Source organism: Salarias fasciatus, chromosome 11 (genome assembly GCF_902148845.1).
Source record: "Salarias fasciatus chromosome 11, fSalaFa1.1, whole genome shotgun sequence".
NCBI lineage: Eukaryota > Metazoa > Chordata > Actinopteri > Blenniiformes > Blenniidae > Salarias > Salarias fasciatus.
Window position 1 is genome coordinate 30,077,744 of NC_043755.1, and position 20,790 is coordinate 30,098,533.

Here is a 20,790-nt window from a genome sequence, read left to right on the forward strand (position 1 = left end):
GGAGGAACCATTAGCATAATTAGGCGACATGACATTTAATGTGGCTCACACGCTGAAAGCGGATGTTAACTTACAGTCAGAACACACACGGTCCTTCTGCTTCCTTTTATCCGCTCCGGATTCTCTCTTTAACTTCACCTGTGTGTTTTTGTTCTCATCGGCTCGCACACCAAACACTCACATTTGCCTCCGCGTGGTGTCTCCACGGAGGGTGCCGCGGCGCTGCTCTGGAAGTTGTGCCCGCGGATGAAGAGGTGCAGTCGGCTGCGCGAGCCGCCGCGAGCCGCAGCGGAGCTAGTTAGCTAGCGAGGCTAGCCTCTCCCCGGGCGCCTGTGCCACGGCTGTCCGGGCGAAGCCAAGTTTTCACGGGCGCAAGTCTGAGCCCCGGACTGCGGGACCCCTCCCGGACGGCTCCTGTCGGTGAACTGAGGTGCGGGAAGCGGCGCAGGCTGCCCCGGTGGACCGCCGCCGCGGGAACGCGTCTCCAGGGGGACTCGAAAGTTGTGTACGTCTCGTGAGCGCGCAACAGGCAGAACAGGCTGGGCTGTCAATCAAAGCCCCATTATTTATTTACAATGCTCCGCCGTGACCACGCCCCCTTTTCACTTCTCCTCCCGCACGAGCCTCGAACCCGCGAGACGCAGCAGAGAGAGGGAGTGCGCGCACGTTCACAAAGACACACACACACACCTCCACAACAGCAACATTAAACAAACAAAATACACAAGACCTGTTCACAAAACAGCAATAAACAAGAATCATGTTTACAACAGCAACCAAAGTAATAATAATGTTTACAAAACAATAATAAGCAACACTGATGTTTACACAATATCAATAAACAAGAATCATGTTTGCAAAACACCAAACAGCAAACAAGAGTCATTTTTTTTACCAAACAGCACAAATGACAGCAATGGCAACATTAAACAAAAAAGAAATAAGGAAACTAATCTAAAATCATATTGATAAAGAAACTCCAAGATAAACAAGGATCGTGTTTACTAACAAAGAAAGCAAACAAGAATCATGCTTGCCAAACAGTAAGAAAATGACAGAACAATCATATTTACCAAACTGTTTAAAAATAAATAATAAACACCCACAAAAAAGTTTACAAAGCCGATCTAAGCTAAACACAGAAGATGTTTACAAATTTCTCAATGATAAACAAACCTTACATTAACAGTTCAGCTCCGTTTCACTGCTGCTGTATGCTGGGTTTGTTTGTTTGTTTCCCTGGTGCTCTTGCATATTTCTGTACCTCAAATAATCTTCTTTGCATTAATTTCACTAATTGGTTTGATTTTTATTCAGGTTTTTCCTTCACCGCTCACCATGTTCAGTGTATTATGAGGCGTTTTTATGTTTTTGCACAGTACTTTTCTTTCTTACATGGATTGAAGAAGTCATAAAGACTTTAAAACACACACACACGCACACACAGGAATTATTCACGCATAATAAGACAAATGCCAGTGAGAGGAACCAATGCAGAACAGCGGGACTCCACCAGAGAAACACATGAACCACAAACCAAAGGTCAACAATAAAATAACACATTTGAGATTCTGCAAAACAAATATATAGCTTTACAAATGTCACGGGAGGTAACTAATGCGTGTTATATCAGATTAAAATACACACAAAAGAAATAAAACAAATACAGTATAGCGAGCAAATGCTTAAAAAAGATTCAGTGCAATAAAACTGGGGAGGGAAACATGCACCAAACACAAGCAGATTCATGGAAACGCGTGTTGTAAATATTTAACGAGGCCATTTTTCACTTGGTTTCACACAATCTAAGTCCAAGAGAGGATCTTTTTTTTTTTTTCTTTTCTTTCATAGCTCCTGGAAACATAAAAAGGTTGGTTGGTTCTAACAGATGGGCTGTTGTTTTTCCGGTCGGTTGGTTAAGAAATGGTTGGTTGGTCGGTTAGCTGGTTAGGTGATTTTTGGTTGATTGGTTAACAAGTGGGTTGATGTTTAGTGGTTCAATCGGTTAGTTAGGTTAGTTGGTTGGTTGGCTGGTTAGTCAGGTGGTCAATTGGTTGATTAGGAGATGGTTGGCTGGTCAGTTGGTTAGTAAAGAGATGGTTGGGTGGTTGGGTGGTTGGTTGTTGGTTGGTTAAGAGAAGGTTGGTTGGTTGTTTGGTTGGAAGATAAATCAGTATAGCAAACAAATGCTCAAAAAGATCCAATACTATTAAACTCGGTAAGGAAACATGTACCAAACCACACAGCCACATTCGAGGAAATATATTTAACAAGCTCATTTTTCAGTTGGTTTCACACAATCTTAGTCCAGGAAAGTTTTTTTTTTTTTTTTTTTTTATCGCTCCTGGAAACACAAAAGCAGTCATTCTTCTCTGCCTCACTCGAGGCTGTTTGTCAGTGTTTTGTTGAAATCAAAGCAAACTAAAGCGTGTGAAAATTCAAACTTTCTCTTTGGTTTATTCCTAAAAAGTGTGATAGTCCCATCAAATGTGAATAAATCTTCTTATTTTAGAGAAATACAATAACAATGAACCCTAATCGATGCTAGAAATGTTTGATTTGAGTCATTTTTATGCATTTTAAGTGAATTTCTTGTTCTTTAAAAGCCTGTTTATCCACACTTCATAGACTTAAAACATGAAATTATCCTTTAAATCCCACAGATGAAAGGGTTAACATCCTCTTCTGTCTCCATAACATAGTTGTTGACATGAGCCTAATTCCGGATGTGATCTCAGGGAGATTACATCCCACAGAGGCCCACATGACTTTTGTTTTTGTGTGTTTGTGCCACATTATGTGTCAGATCTTCCTCTTTACAGCACAGCTGATGAACCTAAACCACAAAATGACTGGATGTGAGGATCCTGAGCTGCTGCGTCAGGTTTCTTGCTAGAAATAAGCTCACGTGCGGCGAACGTGTGAGCTGAGATAGTGGTCACAGCCTCGGGACGAGTCTGGGAGGCATCCGTCACACACTTAACACAAACTGTACGTCTAACTTACACTGAGAATAAAAACACAGATCTCACATGATTTATTTCATCTTATTCACAGGCTGCTGCCTCATGGAGTCAAACACTGCTGTGATGGCAGCAAACATGACTTAAAGTTGTGCAGCAGCACCATCTGCTGGAGGACAGTGCACTCATCTGCCTCTATGCAGAGAACAGAATTTTTTTTTTAGCTTTTTTTTTTAAAAGGTGCATTAAGGAGTTTTTCAACTTTAAAGGGGCTGTATCATGCTTTTTTAGCTAGTCCAAACCCTAGAAATGGCATTAACATGGTAATAGTTTATTTTTGGCTCTAAGGAAAAGTAATTTTGTGTGAAATTAAAGATTTTCTGGGGCTAATTCTGAAACCCAGAAGAGAAAACGCTCAGTTTCACTGAAAATCCCACCTCTCCCCCTGTGGACTTTGACTGACAGCGTACTTCAACCAATCGGCGCTTCAAAACAAATACGCTAGCTAGCTTTAGCTCTTTAGCTCTAGCTTCTCCACACGCAAAAACGTCTTTTCCTGTTAGAAACTCACCAAGTGCAGACCCTTCAGACTCTTCAGACTCTTGCTCTTGCTTGACTGTTGCTTTCAGACGATGGTCAAAGTTTATCCTCGAAATCGGAGTTACAAAAAGCAGCAACGCTGATTGCCGAGGGCTTGGGGGAGGGGGGCTCAGGGGAGCCATCTTCACAGTGTGACGTGAACGTGGGAAAACAGAGCGTTTTCACGGGTGCACAAACACTAGGAAAGCTTAAACACGGGGCACAAAGGAAAAAAAACTCTTTGGGGGTGTTTTCGGTGAGTACATAACTATAAACAAGGTTAAAACATACAAAAAGTGAATTTTGCATGATACAGCCCATTTAAAAATACTTATTTTCCACCATAAATATGTAACAAATATTTAATGATGTGTACAATGTGCCCTGACATATTCGTTGCAAGTACCTCTAACAGCGCTAAATTGTCACTTGAAAGTTGCAGTGCCGGTCCGGCACCAGACTTTTTTGGGGGAGAATTTGAGAGGATGTGACATAATGCACACTCCCATCCATCCATCCATCCATCCATTTTCTACCGCTTATCCGGGGCCGGGTCGTGGGGGCAGCAGTCTCAGCAGGGATGCCCAGACTTCCCTGTCCCCAGACACTTCCTCCAGCTCCTCTGGGAGGATCCCAAGGCGTTCCCAGGCCAGCCGAGAGACATAGTCTCTCCAGCGTGTCCTGGGTCTTCCCCGGGGTCTCTTCCCAGTGGGACATGCCTGGAACACCTCCCTAGGGAGGCGTCCAGGAGGCATCCTAAACAGATGTCCGAGCCACCTCAGCTGGTTCCTCTCGATGTGGAGGAGTAGCGGCTCTACTCCGAGCTCCTCCCTGGTGACTGAGCTCCTCACCCTATCTCTAAGGGAGCGCCCAGCCACCCTACGGAGGAAGCTCATTTCGGCCGCTTGTATCCGGGATCTTGTCCTTTCGGTCATGACCCAAAGCTCATGACCATAGGTGAGGGTGGGAACGTAGATTGACCGGTAAATCGAGAGCTTCGCCTTTCGGCTCAGCTCCTTCTTCACCACGACGGACCGATACAACGACTGCATCACTGCAGCCGCTGCACCGATCCGCCTGTCAATCTCACGCTCCATCCGTCCCCCACTCGTGAACAAGACCCCAAGATACTTGAACTCCTCCACTTGGGCTAGGGTCTCTCCACCAACCTGGAGGGGGCAAGCCACCTTCCTCCGGTCGAGGACCATGGCCTCGGATTTGGAGGTGCTGATCCTCATCCCTGCCGCTTCACACTCGGCTGCGAACCGCCCCAGTGCATGCTGTAGGTCCGGGTTCGATGAAGCCAACAGGACAACATCATCTGCAAAAAGCAGAGATGAAATCCTGTGGTTCCCGAACCGGACCCCCTCCGGCCCCTGGCTGCACCTAGAAATTCTGTCCATGAAGATTATGAACAGAACCGGTGACAAAGGGCAGCCCTGCCGGAGTCCAACATGCACCGGGAACAGGTCCGACTTACTGCCGGCAATGCGGACCAGACTCCTACTCCGGTCATACAAAGACCGGACGGCCCTTAACAAGGGGCCCCGGACTCCGTATTCCCGGAGCACCCCCCACAAGACACCACGAGGGACACGGTCGAATGCCTTCTCCAAATCCACAAAACACATGTGGACTGGTTGGGCAAACTCCCACGAACCCTCGAGCACCCTATGGAGGGTATAGAGCTGGTCCACTGTTCCACGACCAGGACGAAAACCGCATTGTTCCTCCTGGATCCGAGGTTCGACTATCGGTCGGATCCTCCTCTCCAGTACCCTGGAATAGACTTTCCCGGGGAGGCTGAGGAGTGTAATCCCCCTATAGTTGGAGCACACCCTCCGGTCCCCCTTTTTAAACAGGGGGACCACCACCCCGGTCTGCCAATCCAGAGGCACCGTCCCCGACCGCCACGCGATGTTGCAGAGACGTGTCAACCAAGACAGTCCCTGCACATCCAGAGACTTAAGGTACTCAGGCCGAATCTCGTCCACCCCCGGTGCCTTGCCACCGAGGAGCTTGCCAACCACCTCAGTGACTTCAGCTTGGGTGATGGATGAGTCCACCTCTGAGACCTCAGCCTCTGCTTCCTCCACGGAAGACGTGGCGATGGGATTGAGGAGGTCCTCGAAGTATTCCTTCCACCGTCCAACAATATCCCCAGTTGAGGTCAGCAGCTCCCCACCTCCACTGTAAACAGTGTTGGCGGAGACCTGCTTTCCCCTCCTGAGGCGCCGGACGGTTTGCCAGAATTTCTTCGAGGCCGACCGATAGTCCTCCTCCATGGCCTCCCCGAACTCCTCCCAGACCCGAGTTTTTGCCTCCACAACTGCTCGGGCTGCAGTTCGCTTGGCCTGCCGGTACCCGTCAGCTGCTTCGGGAGTCCCATGAGCCAGCAAGGCTCGATAGGACTCCTTCTTCAGCTTGACAGCAGCCCTTACTTCCGGTGTCCACCACCGGGTTCGGGGGTTGCCGCCACGACAGGCACCGGAGACCTTACGACCACAGCTCCGAGCAGCTGCTTCGACAATGGAGGTGGAGAACATGGTCCACTCGGACTCAATGTCCCCAGCCTCCCTCGGGACATGAGAGAAGCTCTCCCGGAGGTGGGAGTTGAAAGCCATGCTGACAGAGGGTTCCGCCAGACGTTCCCAGCAGACCCTCACAACACGTTTGGGTCTGCCAAGTCTGTCTGGTTTCCTCCTCCGCCAGCGAATCCAACTCACCACCAGGTGGTGATCGGTCGACAGCTCTGCCCCTCTCTTCACCCGAGTGTCCAAAACACGCGGCCGGAGGTCAGATGACACGACAACAAAGTCGATCATCGACCTCCGACCTAGGGTGTCCTGGTGCCAAGTGCACTTATGGACACCCCTGTGCTCAAACATGGTGTTTGTTATGGACAAACTGTGACTAGCACAGAAGTCCAATAACAGAACACCACTCGGGTTCAGATCGGGGAGGCCGTGCGATCGAATCACCCCCTTCCAGGTCTCACTGTCGCTGCCCACGTGGGCGTTGAAGTCCCCCAGTAGAACAATGGAGTCCCCAGTCGGAGCACTGTCCAGCACCCCTCCCAGGGACTCCAAGAAGGCCGGGTACTCTGCACTGCTGTTCGGCCCGTAAGCCGAGACAACAGTGAGGCACCTATCCCCGACCCGAAGGCGCAGGGATGCAACCCTCTCGTTCACTGGGGTGAACTCCAACACATGGCGGCTGAGCTGTGGGGCTATAAGCAAACCCACACCAGCCCGCCGCCTCTCACCGCGGGCAACGCCAGAAAAGTGGAGAGTCCAGCCCTTCTCGAGAGGTTGGGTTCCAGAGCCCAGGCTATGTGTGGAGGTGAGCCCGACTATATCTAGCCGGTACCTCTCAACCTCCCTCACAAGCTCAGGCTCCTTCCCCGCCAACGAGGTGACATTCCATGTCCCTAGAGCCAGTCTCTGTGTCCGGGGATCGGGTCGCCGGGCACCCTGCCGTCGGCTGCCACCCAATCCACACTGCACACGGCCCCTACGGTTCCCTCGGTGGGTGGTGAGCCCACCGGAGGTCAGGACAACGTCGTCCCTTCGGGCTGAGCCCGGCCGGGCCCCGTGGGCAAAGACCCGGCCACCAGGCGCTCGCTTACGAGCCCCAACCCCAGGCCTGGCTCCAGGGTGGGGCCCCGGCTGCGCCATACCGGGCGACGTAACGACCTTTGTTCTTTTTCTAATCATAGGGGCTTTTGAACTGCTCTCAGTCTGGCCCGTCACCCAGGACCTGTTTGCCATGGGAGACCCTACTAGGGGGCATAAAGCCCCCCGGCAACATAGCTCCTGAGATCATGCGGGCTCTCAAACTCCCCCACCACGTTAAGGTGGCACACTCCCACTGGCCTGATATCCTTAGGTTTCTTTTTGTCCGCCATTACTCCGCCAGATGCTTAGCGAGCAACAACTGAGCAGTGTTGAGGATGGATCTTCCAGAAAGTAAGAAAAGACCGGCTTCTAGCGCTGCCACAACTCCAGCACAGACCCCACCAGGCAGAAGAAACTTAAATTCTACTCGAGCGCTACTTAAAGAGCAAGGAAGGAGTGCCCCTCTTCTGTGCGCGCACATGGACACAAGCCACAGGCACAAGTGTTTCACTAAGCTGCAGTGACGTCCATGGCCTGCAGGGGCTGTTGTTTCGCATAAAACGTGCAAACTCCTTAATGCACCTTTAAATGGCTGGTTAAATTATTTATTCTCACTTTTTGTGACCGACTGTTAAGAGATGACTTGCTGGTTGGTTGGTTGGTTGGTTGGTTAACAGATTTTTGGTTGGCTAGTTGGTTGGTTAAAGTTAGGGTAGACGATGTTGTCCAAAAGCATTTTTTGTCATACTGAGTGAAATGCTCCTTGCCCCCTGAGAAGTCAATACATTATGTGGACGGAAAAAAGGGCGGAAAAATTTTAACCACTGTAGCGGCCACAGGAGTGTAAAAACTCCGACCAATCGTATCACGCGGACCGCTCTCAAGAAACCAATCAAATCCCTTCGCAGTTCTACCAGCCCCCTGCGCGTTCATTTCAATGGCGTGCACTGGCCCTGGTTCAGAGTGCGCGCGCGTTGCCAAGGAGCTATCGGCGCTCGCGGCTCGCGTGAAAAGTAGAACAATCCGGAGCGGGCACGCTGCGCTCCTATGCGCGTTGTGTGCGGGCAGTCAGAAAGGTTAATAACATTGGAGGCGATCACAAACTCTGTGCGCGTGGCGCTTCCGCACGCGCGGCACTTCCGCGTCCAGTGCATTTGCTCCCAACGGGAGCTCCTCCAATGGGGTGGGAGCTGGGCGGAGCCTTGGGGAGATGCTACATTCGTGCTACATGCGAGTTTTCCAAGATCGTCGACCCTAGCTTTAAGAGATGGCTTGCTAACCTTGTTGGTTAGTTGGTTATCAGTTGGTTGGTTACTAGCTGGTTGGTTGGCTGGTTGGTTACTTGGTTCATTAACAGTATAACTCCAAAAGTATTCTGATAAAAATCAACATTGATTTAATTTTCAGTGAGAAAAATTCTAAATTCTCTTTAACTTTTTAATGGATTTTAATTATTATATTTTGAGGGCGATCTGCGTAACAGAATAAAGTTTATATAATTCTGCCAAATAAAATGAGCATAACTACCACGGGGAGGGAGAAATTATAGACAGTAAGTTAAAATATAGACAAGTTAAGATCAAATAAACTTTAACCCTTTAAGGGAACTCAAGGAAACTCTTAAAAGGGTATAGGCTACACACACACACACACACACACACACACACACACACACACACACACACACACACACACCATGGGTGTCACTGTGAATACTGCAGAGAATGTGTGAGATAAATGTCATCTGAAATTTATTTTCATCAGAGAAACACAATTATGATTATGATTGAATGGAATCAGAACTGGTGTCAGTATTCGGTAACGCCAAGTAAGTAAAGGTTAGCGCTCATAGTTGTTCTTGTTTTGGCATCATTCCAAAACAGGAAAAGCTGTCAAGGCAACATGGTGTAAAATACCATTGGGGAGAAAAAAAAAAGCAAAGCAAAACAGACAAATTTTGTATGTCATATTTATTACAGAGTATGGTTGTTTTGGTTCATAGATCTGAAATAAGATGATTTACAGCCATGCAACTGCAAACTAGGTTGTGTGAAATCAAACATTATGCACCATAATGAAGATTTACGCTTGAACACCACGGCAAACCCCAAAACTTTAATCACTGGACATGTTTCTCCTTCGTTTCAAATGCAGCAGGTGGTTTGCTTTACAGTAGCAGGATGCAGCGGGTCTGCAGTGGTTACCCGACTGGAATGATCTCTGTGGTGCATGTGCACGAGGCGGGACACCAGGCGGACACCAGCTTGTTGCTGCACCCGGCGATGGCTTTCAGGGTCGGACAGTTCAGGAAGTTATCAACAAGAGGACAGGGATTTGCTGCAATCCAAAGAAAGACCGTCCTGATGAGTAAACTGTGCAAAACGCATTCGATCATCACTGAGTCTGAATCTTTCACTCACTGCACAGCTTCTCCACGCAGCTGCCGGGACAGGAAGCACACGGCCGTCCGGCTTTGTAAGGTAGCGCCCCTCTGAAGTTACCGCTGTCCGGTATGAAGAACAGAAACACCGTGTGGTCAGGGGACATTGAAACGAACCGAACCTCCGTGTGTGAGCCATGTCAGGTTTGAGGGTGTGCTCGGTGTGTGACGTACGCCCGGTAATACTGGCAGCCGTACAAATAGAAGTTGGAGCATTGAGCCACGCCACAGCCGACCCTGTACGAGCTGTTCCACACGATCTGGCAAACACAGGACAATACGTCACTGCATGGTTAACACTGCGGTCCATTTACACAACATTTCCAGTGAAAATGGCTCATTCCACTGTTCTTGTTTTCAGGAAGTTTCAAGTTTGCGCGACAACATTCTGAAAGCGATGTCCAGAGATAGACGCAACGCGCTGCCCTGCAGGCTGGAAAGCTGTTGGAGGTACATTTATAGCATTTAACAAGTTCTCTGTGTCAGCAAGTAGCTAAAGGTTAGTATTTGTACTTTTATCTGTACAGTAATTTATACACATTCTTACAGATAAAAACCCAACAATTCCACATGAGCAAATATAGACGGCTGTGGAAAGGGAAAAAACAAAACTCCCTATTAAAAGGAAGAAACCTGCAGAACCAGGCTCAGAGGTGGCAGTTTTCTGGTATTCTGGTTGATTGTTGACCAGTTCATTATCATTAACCTCACTGCTGCAGATGTAACCCTAGTGGAGCTAAACACAAATGGGAGCAAGTCAAGAGCAAATCTAAAAACATACATGGCACACAAGTTAACCATTCAGTGCAAGTTACCGTTGTGATTTATCCTGGTAAGACGTTGACCTGTCGTATTACAGAATATCCCGGACTGACCCTGAAATTACCACAATAATACCCCTTTGCCACTGCAACTAGCGGGTCGACCCGTGTTTTCGACCCGCTAACGATCAGCTTTTAGACTCCTTTCCCACTGCCTGCAGACCCGGGTCTCACCGCCTGCTGGCGAGCCGCGGCACTGCGTTTTCCCGCGCTGATGGTGTCCCACGTTGATGACATCATCAGCGCGACGGAGCACAACGAAAGTAAACAATGCAGCAGAACACAGTCCCCGTTACCTATAGACGAATCTCCTCTTCCCCACGGATCAGTGGAACCTCTCTGGTCTCGCTATCTTGCCAATGCTGGGTCATGTTGACGAAGGAAATCTCACGCTGTGTCCAGAAACAACAACTAGCGCGCTAACGTAGCCACGCTGCGTCGACATCATCATGTAAGTTCCCAGATGTATCCCTCCCACTAAAAGCTGATAGAAAGCCGACCCGCTAAAAACCCGGGTAGATTGCAGAGTTTAAAGACCTGGGTCTAAATGCCGATCAAACCCTTTCACACTGCCATGAGGAGCCGATTATTAGCGGGTTTAAACGGGTTTTTTTCGCCAGTGGGAAAGGGGCTTAAGAGAAGCTCCAGCCTCAGTCCAGGCCTCTGCTGTTACCTGGGTGTAGTGACCCACTGAACTCCCATCGGTGGATCCATTTGGATAGTTGTAGTGTGTCACCTCCTCATGCCAGATGGTGATTATGCCCGTCCATGAGAAGGGATATGATGAATAGTACAGGTTCTCACCGAGTTCGTATCCTGCATGAGAGCAGAAAACACACGACGGCAGCACTGAACGTCCCAGAAGATCAGACTGACTTCACTAAAAGCCCTGCTCAGGATCATCTCCAACTCTTTGTAACTCTTCTAAAGGAGATGGTTGTTTAAACTGGAGATAACTGTATATCTCTCAACACACTATCAGTTTACATTGGATACAAGCTGCTATTTGAGGTCTTGACAGATGTGGAACTGGATAAAACGCAAACAGTGAACAGGATGGTACCGTTGAGCATGCGTGTGCTCGGTGCTCCGTGAGCCAGGATGCACCTGTCGACCCAGGCCTGAGCGCCCACTGCGATCTCCTCACTGTAGCTCTGCTCAAACAAACAAGAGGGGGGGGGGGGGGTCAGGGTCACTGAGGCTATCAAAAAACTGGGAGACTCTGACTGACAGTGGAACCTCGGGTACTGGAGGAACAATAGGAATTCTACTCAGAATGTGGAACAACAGCCCATTTCCATGAAGAACACAACAATTATCGTGTCATTGCGTTTTTCTTCTCGTGGATGAAGTTATCAGGCAATGACAATAGATCTAATGAAAATGTACACATCACGTTTATGACAAGGCCACTTCTTACAACCATCACATCTCAACAAACTCCAGAATTTCCTCCATTTGTGATTATGAAATACATTTTTTTTTTGTCTTTCCTCAGTGATTGCATATTAACAATGAGGATGTATTCACACAGATCTCAGAGGATGTTGGTAAAGAAAGCATATCTGACCATCATGAGCATGTTGGCGGCGCTGGGCTGAACTGCTCTCCTGAAGGCGTTGTGCACGTCCACGATCTCGGCTTGAACTTCAGCATTTTCCGTACAGATTTCTAGAAACACACACGTTCATTGGATCACATTACAAATCAACTTCAAAACTCATCTAAACTACTTTCGTAACCTTGAGTGAACTCTAACATACTTTCGTAACTTCAAAATGTGTGGGGAACCGGAATCTTTGTCAAGCGATCTGAGATTCTATCCCAGTTAGGTAAATAATTCCCAGCCTTAACAATCACAACTAAACAGTTAATCCGGTCTACATGAATGAGAGTAGAGCAGTTCTTCTGAGCACCGACGTGAATCAAGACATTATGTCTCAGATCGGATTCTGATGGAGTCAGCGCCTCATCGGCCATGAGCCTCACCGATCACTGATCCCAGCTAACGAAGGGTGGAGGCAGGCTACACCTTTAAAAGGTCACCAGCTCAGGGCAAATACCAAGAGACAGAGGGAGCAGACGCTCATGTTTACACATTTAGAGGAACAACTCAGTCAGTGGATGTTTTTTTTTTTCTATTTTTTTTAACTGTGGGGGAAGAAAACCAGAGAAAGAAACTATTCTCACTGTGAGAGGAACATGCAAACTCTACATAGAAAGAGAAACCCTCAATTGAGCAGGTAGAGATGTCCAGGGTGGGAAACAGATGCCCTTTCTTTGTAATCTACTACATTAAATGTCTAAATTTTAACATGTAAGCAGAGTTTAAGCAGTTACAGTTCAGATAAAACACAGTGAAGATATAACAGCCTCTCAAGCAAATCCCAGTTTAATTGATATGAAAAGATTTGAAATAACCAAAAGAAACACAACGAGATGATCAAATCCCATCGTAATCTAAGTGGAAGCTTGAGTCTGGTTTCTGGAATAACAAACAAAACAAAACAAAAACGCTAATATCCCTGGTGCCTGTTAGATGATGCTCACCTGGCTGTAGACACATCGGGGCAGGATGGATTTGGAAAGGAGAAAAAAATACTTTGTCAGTTTCAGCAACGATAAAGATATACTTATTTTTGTTGTTTGTTAAAGGTATGTGTTTTTATTACTCGGTTTAGGGGATAGTTAAAGGTGCTGTAGGCAGGATTTTGCTAGTCAGTGCTAATTTTTCTGTGTTTTCTTTGGATTAAATGTTAGAGTATCCATTGATAATCCTTTAGGAGTGTAGCATAATTGCACTACCGCGAGGGCGCAGCGTTTCCATCTGTCTCTGTTCTGAGCTGAAAAGGAATCTCGACCGCTCCCGGTATGTTTGACCAATCAGAAGAGCCCCTGAGGCTCTAACTGTGATTGGTCGAGGGGCGTTTGTCGCGCATTCTTGTGGGAGGAGCTTAACTTGCGTAAGGGCGTGATGTCAGAGAAAACAGGACAGGATTGGCTGTGCTGGGTTTCAAATCACCATCTTGCTTAGGTAACCCTAAGCAAGATGGCGGAGATGTGGAATCCTGCCTACAGCACTTTTAAATTAAAATATTTTTGGAATTTTTCTCCAGACCTGTATCCATGTTATTTTTTTTTACAAATGAATCAGAGAAATATTGGGTTTTTTTCTAATTCAGTTGAATGACCTTTTACGTAGAAACAGTGTTTTTGAGAAATATCAGTCATCTGGTCGTCCTCTCTGACTCTGCCTTTAACTCATTCAGCTCCCATCAGGTAGGAAATTCATGATAACGTAAGAATCCATGAAATGAAATGTGGAGTTCCCCAAGGCTCATTCCTGGGCCTCCTGTTTTGTTTTGTTTTGTTTTGTTTTTGTTTTAACATGTTTATTTCTTTATTTTTAGTTTTAAATGTTAAAATAAAACTGAAAATAATCAGCTGTAAGACTTCTATGTCTTCCGTTCCAAGCAACTTAGACAAGTATCGTAGTTTATAAAGAACCAATCAAACAATCTTCTTTTATATAAATTTTTTTACGTGAATATCTATATACATCATAATGAATTCTTCAGTCTTGCCCTGTTTTGCTTCTCATGATCTTACGCTGTTTTTACTATTTGTTTAACACAAACATTAAAACATTTCTAGGCTTAGTCAGATGGATTCATTTACAGTGAGTCATTTTAACAGCTGTTTCTCTCTATTAGCCGAACAATCAATGATTAAATTTCTGCTGAGTTCTCCAACTTTCACAATTTGACATCTAAGATACAGTTTGATGGTTCTCAAAGTAAATACTATGTCTCCTGAATATCTCAGTTAATAAGCACATTTCCCAGGACTGAGCCTTGGGGCACTCTGCTTGTTATTAAACTCCTGAGGAATTAGTTTATTTCTTAAAACCCAAGGTTTTCAAAATTTTTCTACCTGAGTGATAGGAGCTGAACCAGAGTTGAACCAGCAAAGCTAAAGAGTATCAATGTAACTTATGATATAAAGAATAAATAGCGTTATAAATATGCTACTGTGAAGGTAGTCCACAAATATCACAGTCTCAGTTTCCCATACGTTTTTCTGCCTTTCAACTTAAAGATAATCTTCAGTGTGCCTTGAGCATTACATATCAAAAGATTTCATCTCTCCTCAATTTTTACCTTCACTGAAGCCAAAATATTGAGGTAGTTTTGTTATAAATCATCAGATTATAATCTGAAACAGAGGTTTCAAATGTGCAGCTACAGCACCAGAGGAAAGGGTCAGATTAAAATCTGGAGTGATTTTCAGTAAATCTAAAAATAAGAGGTAGAAATGCATTTTCTGACCAAAAGAAATCAATCATTTCCAACATTAAATGATATATTATAGTGCAGCAATAGAAGAAAGGAGCCAATTGATCCAAAGTACATTATGTTTTATTCACAGCCTCTTTTGTTTTTCATGCAATATTATCCAGTCAAATGAAGTGAAACAGCAAATATTCCAATGGGAAATACAAAAAAATTGGACTGAATAAGCATTATAATGTTTTAAAATGTTGTGTGCATGCACTCACCAGGACGCAGGCCGAGTGTGCCCGATGCAGCGTCAAGATGAAAATCAGGAGAACACACATTTTTCCAGGATAAAGAAAGACGCTTTTAGAGTTTTCTGTAAAATAAATAAACATTAATCTCATTGTTATACATGCGTGGTTTGGTTTGTTTTTCAGATGGTAATCCTGCAAAAATCAAGAACAAAAGTTTATTTTTTGATTATACTTGAATGAAAATGGTTTTTTTGCTACATTAGAAAATATTTAAAGAAGAAAGGATGTACTGGACCTGACTCACTGCATCTGCATCCAGGTCTTCAGGAGGGATGATGCAGTTTGCACTTTCTTCTCCTTCCTTTTATAATCCCAGCCGAGGTGTGTTTTATGGCCTGTGTCTAATCCGACAATGATTACGATGCGACTGCATCCTGCAGGTACACACACAGGACGCTTTACATGAAAACACGGCCGTGAAAAGGCCTTTTCTTCTAAAGAGCAGCGAGTAAACAAGGCAGAGAGTCGTAACTCCTCCATATACAGCTCTGCGTTTGCTCAGTGTGGATCGAACCCTTTCTCAGGTTAAAGTAAATAATCTGCTGGATTACAAGGTGTATACAAATGGATTAAAGTGTTGAATTTCTGTCAGCTGACACGCCCACTCTTTACTGTAGCCTCAAACAGGCGTGAAGGGATTAGGACCAATGTGAAGGATCAGTGTGGGAGATGTTGTGACCTTTGGTGTGAGGAGAGGAGGAGGATGAGGAGCAGGAGGAGGAGGAGATCTGGGTTTGAAACAGTATGAATAACAGACCACGGAGGATCTCATGATCTCTCTTCACAGAGAACATCTTTTTTTCTTTTTTAACCAGGAACAGCCCTGCAAACACACAGCAAAGTCTTTAAATGAAAATGCAAAAATGTAGTTGCATTTTGGGGTCCATTTACATGAGAACAGGGCTTGGAGCCACTGAAAATTCAACTTTTTGAAAACGACGGCCAAGATTGAACTTTTTGGGAACTCTCTGACTCTCTGATCTCCGTGTTTTATGTTGTTTGTTTTTAAGTATTTTGCCATTGCTCGTTTGTAACTTTGTGTTTGCTGCTACAGACAGGTTCCTCTTGAAAATGAGACCCTGGGTCTCAATCCGCCCACCTCTATAAATGAAGGTTGAATGGAGAAAACTTTTTGAAGAACCTGCTACTTTGCATGTGCATCTTGGCCACAGCAAACATGGCAGTCAATAATTCTTCCACATGCTCAGCAGATGCACAGTTTTGGATCACCTCTAATAAGAATCCAACTCGGTGGTCTGTCCATATGAATATCTGTGTTCTCACTGATGTTTCTCATTGATGTTTTTATCACGTTGTTCTCTGTGCACGTGTGTGGTTTCATTTCAGAAACGACAGTGCCCACTAGTCGCACCATACACCAGCTACATCATGTTCAAAATGTCGTTTAAATCCAAAACTTTCTGAAAACTTTACACAACATTTCAAGTGTAGACGCATTGTTTTTGCATTTACACAGCAACATTTTGAAGACGATATAGGTGTGGATATGAAAACAGCAGAAATAGTGAAAACGCTGTAGTTGGCGTACCGGGCCACGAGTTAGCGCTCCTGTATTTTTTTTTAGAAATGTTTGAAAAATGCTGTTCTTGTTGTCCATCGACTATTACATGCAGAAGGGCCAGTGAGCAACTGACAAAGAAGACGGATGGATAGATGAAGACGGCTAATATTTAGAAACCAGGAGTTGAATGCGTCCTGTGTATAGTTTGTCCCTGCGGCCAGCGGCAGCATTGATGGTCACTGCGGTGATGGATGTGACGGGAGCGGCTCTTTATGTGCCAACGAGGCTGTGTGAGTCCAGGTGCTCTTTCCTTGTAAGTCAAACTCCTGGCGTGATGTGAGGAGTGACGGCAGGTCATTTAAAGTAATAGTAGCCATTACCGAGCAGATCGGAGCGCTGCGAGTGCAGGTACGACAGCAGACTGACAGACTAATGAGAGGAAGGGAAGTTAAGGAGTCTGGATGCTGAGGCTCTGCAAAAAGAAAGAGAAATGGTTCGAAATGCGTTCAGAGTTCTTAATCTTACCGATACTGACTATTGATTAACTGCCATCAAGCAACATTTATACTCTATACACTTAAGTCAACGAATTAAAACGAGACAAACTGGCTATGTGAATCGGTTGCACTTCAGTCACGTTTAGCATGTAGCATCACTGGTGTGCGAGCCCCACCTCTCTTTAGCGTGTAGCCTGTAGCATGTAGCTACGTGATGAGCAGTTAAACTGATGAGACACAAATGGTCCAAATGTCTCTGCTGATTAAGTTGTTACTGTTAAACAAATTAATTTTCTCCTCCTCTGGATATTGACATGCTAATAGGGCAGTGAGTAGACAGATGCTACGTCCTGATCTCGATACTGGTGCCGGTGCAGCCATGCTTTTTGGAGTTTGCTTGTTCTTCAGGTGCTCCCAGTTCCTCCCACAGTCTGGTGACTATAATTGCTCCTGAATGTGAGTGTGATCGTGTGTCACTGGCTGTTTCTGTGTTTTTCCCTGTGATGGGCCGGTAAAGCCTGCTGCTGTGAGATTGCTGACAGCTGGGATCAACTCCTGCCACCCCGAACCCTCAAGCAGTGAATGGATTGAATTTCCTCCTTTGAACACTGGGGGGCACTGCTGCACCTCCAGTCACAGCTCAGCGCTCTCTCACTCACTCACACTCACACACACACACACACACACACACAGTCTCGTATTTCTATCCTCGTGGGGACCGTCCATTGACTCCCATTCATGTCTCGCCCCTAACCCTGACCCTTACCCTAACCCTAACCCACACCACAACAAAGCCTAACCCTAAAGAAATGTTTTTGCACTTTTACTTTTTTCAGTAACAACAACATGGTCAAGAAAACACTGTTTCTCCTACTTAGGACCGGAAAAAGGTCCCCACAAGGCACGTCGTTCCACGTTTTGCTATCCTTGTGGGGACATTTGGCCCCAACAAGGATAGAAATACGAGAACACACACACACACACACACACACACACACACACACACACACACCACCGACAGTGACTGAAGATCCACAGCTGAAGGAGGACACACAGTGAAGAGTCTCGCTCTGTTTCTCGTCTCCAGCGTCTCGCGTCAGACCGATGCCTCCACAAACACCGACGCTTGGCTGCTCATCCAGCGGAGCCGACATTCTCTGAGAACGCTCAGGTCAAGTTTATCATCCAATAAAGGAATCTAATCACTTCAGATTAGTCCCGGAACAATGAAGTCGCTGGAGTGCGAGCTGTGAAGACGGCATCATGTAAACCTCTCATTGTTTTTGCTGCGTCCTTCTCAAAACCAGCCCAACAGTTCAGACTGTGGGCCGTCATTAGTTCCATTCAGTGCCAGACAGGCTTCCGTCTTTTGGCATCTGTTGGATTTCAGTCAGTTCAAACAGCCAGAGAGCCAGTGAGGCGTCCAGCTGACGTCCGCTGGTCCCCTCTTGCTTTTGTTCCTCGGTTTCCAGCTTCCATGTTTCCGAACTGGTGATCTACAGATATCACTTCTATACAAGACGAGCATGAGTGCTAACCTTTAGCTTTTGAGTAAGCCGAGCACCGATATGAGTACTTACTAAAGCCTAATACTGCAATTGGAGCATGCCTATTCCAAACTGAGGTTTTCACCTCGGTCGTCTTTTACAAGAGGAAGAATGAAGAAAAATGTCTTTCCAAGGTCAGACATACATTGCCCAGATCTAGATGTGTGTTGCGCTTTCGGGGGTGGCAATTAAAGTCTAATGGGACCCCCTATGTGACGGCAAACAGAGGCAGGGCCCCTCCATCTTTAAAAGACACATATCATTAATTTGTGGCCCGGAGAAATATTCTGGCAGCGACATCCGAGCAGCTCAGTTAAGTTCTGGCTGCAAATCGTGTGAACGGATCTCCCCATTAGGGCAGGAACGACTTTGAGAGGAGCCCAGTGTCGCATGGTTTAGTGAGCAGGAAGTGATCACAGGCATGTTCAGCTCTTCACCCCCGGTCATGGAGAATCACTATAAGATCCAGACAGTCTCTGTGTCTTTGGTTGACTTTTCCTCCTCAAGTTGTCTCTGACAACCCTAGCACATAACTGAACTTAAATGTCTGTATCTTCACGAAAACAGAAATGTCCGTGCTAATGCTAGTTTGCTATCAGCGAGTTAGCCATCTTTCATCCTTCTGTGTTTATTACAGATGAAATCTGTTCTCGAGGTTTTTAAAATTTGCTCGGTAGTTTGGCGGGCTGGAACTGAGCCTCTTGCGGGCCAGTTTTGGCCCAGTGGCCTTATGTTTAACTCTCCTGATGTGAAACTTCACACATTTAAGAATGTTCACACAATTTAGAACTCTTGAGTATTCTAGCAGGCTCTTTTAAACATTTTAAAACTTTCTAAGGCTCCTCCAGACTCCAGAACTCACACACATTCCCCAGCTCACATGCTGCACAATTCCCTCACATTCTTCATTATTCTCACATTCCAGAACTCTTGAAAATTCTAAAACTTGCACGCATAATGGAATTTTCACAGACTGCAGGGCTCTCACACAATCTATCACTTTTCAATGATAAAAATCTGACATTCAAAGAACTGCAACATTTTCCCACACCCAGGTTTCCAGAAGCTTCTGTCTCAGATGTATTTCCTCACATGTTCTGTGACTGTTCTGAATTCGTCGATGTGATTTTTGGAAGCAATAAGAAGGCATGTGTGAGTCATCAAGCCCACGTCAGCTTCTCTGGTTAGTGCTGTGAGATTCAGTGATTTCTGTTTTCAGCAGCTCCGTTCTGTGTTTTTTCAACCTTTCATCCACATTTCATTTCCACAATAACAAACATGTGACACTCGTCTCAAGGAGGGAGATGTTGGAGATGAAGAAACATTTGTGACAATGTTGTGCCATTATATTAAGATGAATTTACTTCAGTCAGTCAGAGGAAGATGCTCTATAATCTGGACGTTAGAGGAAGGAAGATGCTCTGTAATCTAGATGTTACAGGAAGTCACTGACAAAAGCAGTGGAACTACAATGAGACTTTAATCTGTAGTTCCCAGCAGTGAGAAACCATTAAATGACGTTCCACATTGTCATTTTTGCACGTCTACGATGGAAAACCATGTCTCTCATTAAGAGAGAAGAAATCGTTTTGAGCGGATCAATGCTTGAAATCAGAATTTAAGGGAGCAGCAGTTTTATTGGAATACATTCACTCAGGATCGTAAAAGGCGGCTCAAAATTTCACGGCAATCAAAGCAGCAGCTGCAGAGATATTCCGGTTTGGAGCGAAGTTGTGCGTTTCCACACTGACAGCTCTTGCGCGGCCACGTAACAGCTGTGCACTGCTGCGTCAACGCCACTCTTTCCCCATAACTTTCTCAATATCCTTGAGAAACAGATGCCGGCGCCCGTTAAAATCGTCGACATTGTAAAAAGGTCTTTGGTCAGCACTTACTCTGCATCACTGACCAGGCCGCTTCGCGCCGGAATTCCACCCAAATGGATTTCAGAGAAACTTCTCCACAACTCTGGCTGGAAAACGGCTGCAGCGACCATATATCAATGTCAACTTTCAAAGCGAGCTGAGAGTTAAGTGACTTCAGAGCATTTTGTCGCCTGCTTTAAAGTGCCCACCTGTGGCTTTTTTTCCACCGAGAAAGCAACTTTTAGAATTAGGGACCGATCTACCAAAGTTTTGCTCTTATATAGCGCTTTACAAACTGTTTAACACTTTTAATCACACTCACACACACACCAATGGGGGCGACTCATT

The 20,790-nt window shown here is 45.8% G+C and overlaps 2 protein-coding genes across 3 annotated transcripts in view; both read right to left on the minus strand.

Annotated features, from left to right (window-relative positions):
- plcl2 (phospholipase C like 2) overlaps positions 1-530 on the minus strand; it is a 43,733-nt gene extending 43,203 nt beyond the window's left edge. Inside the window, exon 1 of one of the 2 annotated variants that reach the window (XM_030102023.1) lies at positions 182-530. The gene's annotated coding sequence lies outside the window, so the exon portion shown is untranslated. Of the gene's footprint in view, positions 1-74 lie in introns of both variants that reach the window. The other variant, XM_030102022.1, reaches the window with a different exon arrangement.
- An 8,829-nt stretch (positions 531-9,359) lies between these two features.
- Positions 9,360-15,038, minus strand: LOC115397250 (cysteine-rich venom protein pseudecin). Its single transcript, XM_030103478.1, has 7 exons — positions 14,975-15,038; positions 11,991-12,091; positions 11,484-11,574; positions 11,094-11,236; positions 9,774-9,859; positions 9,580-9,662; positions 9,360-9,496 (listed from the first exon to the last, which is right to left on the minus strand). Exons 1-7 carry the CDS (start codon positions 15,036-15,038, stop codon positions 9,360-9,362), a joined length of 705 nt encoding a protein of 234 aa, XP_029959338.1.
- Between the last annotated feature and the right edge of the window lie 5,752 nt (positions 15,039-20,790).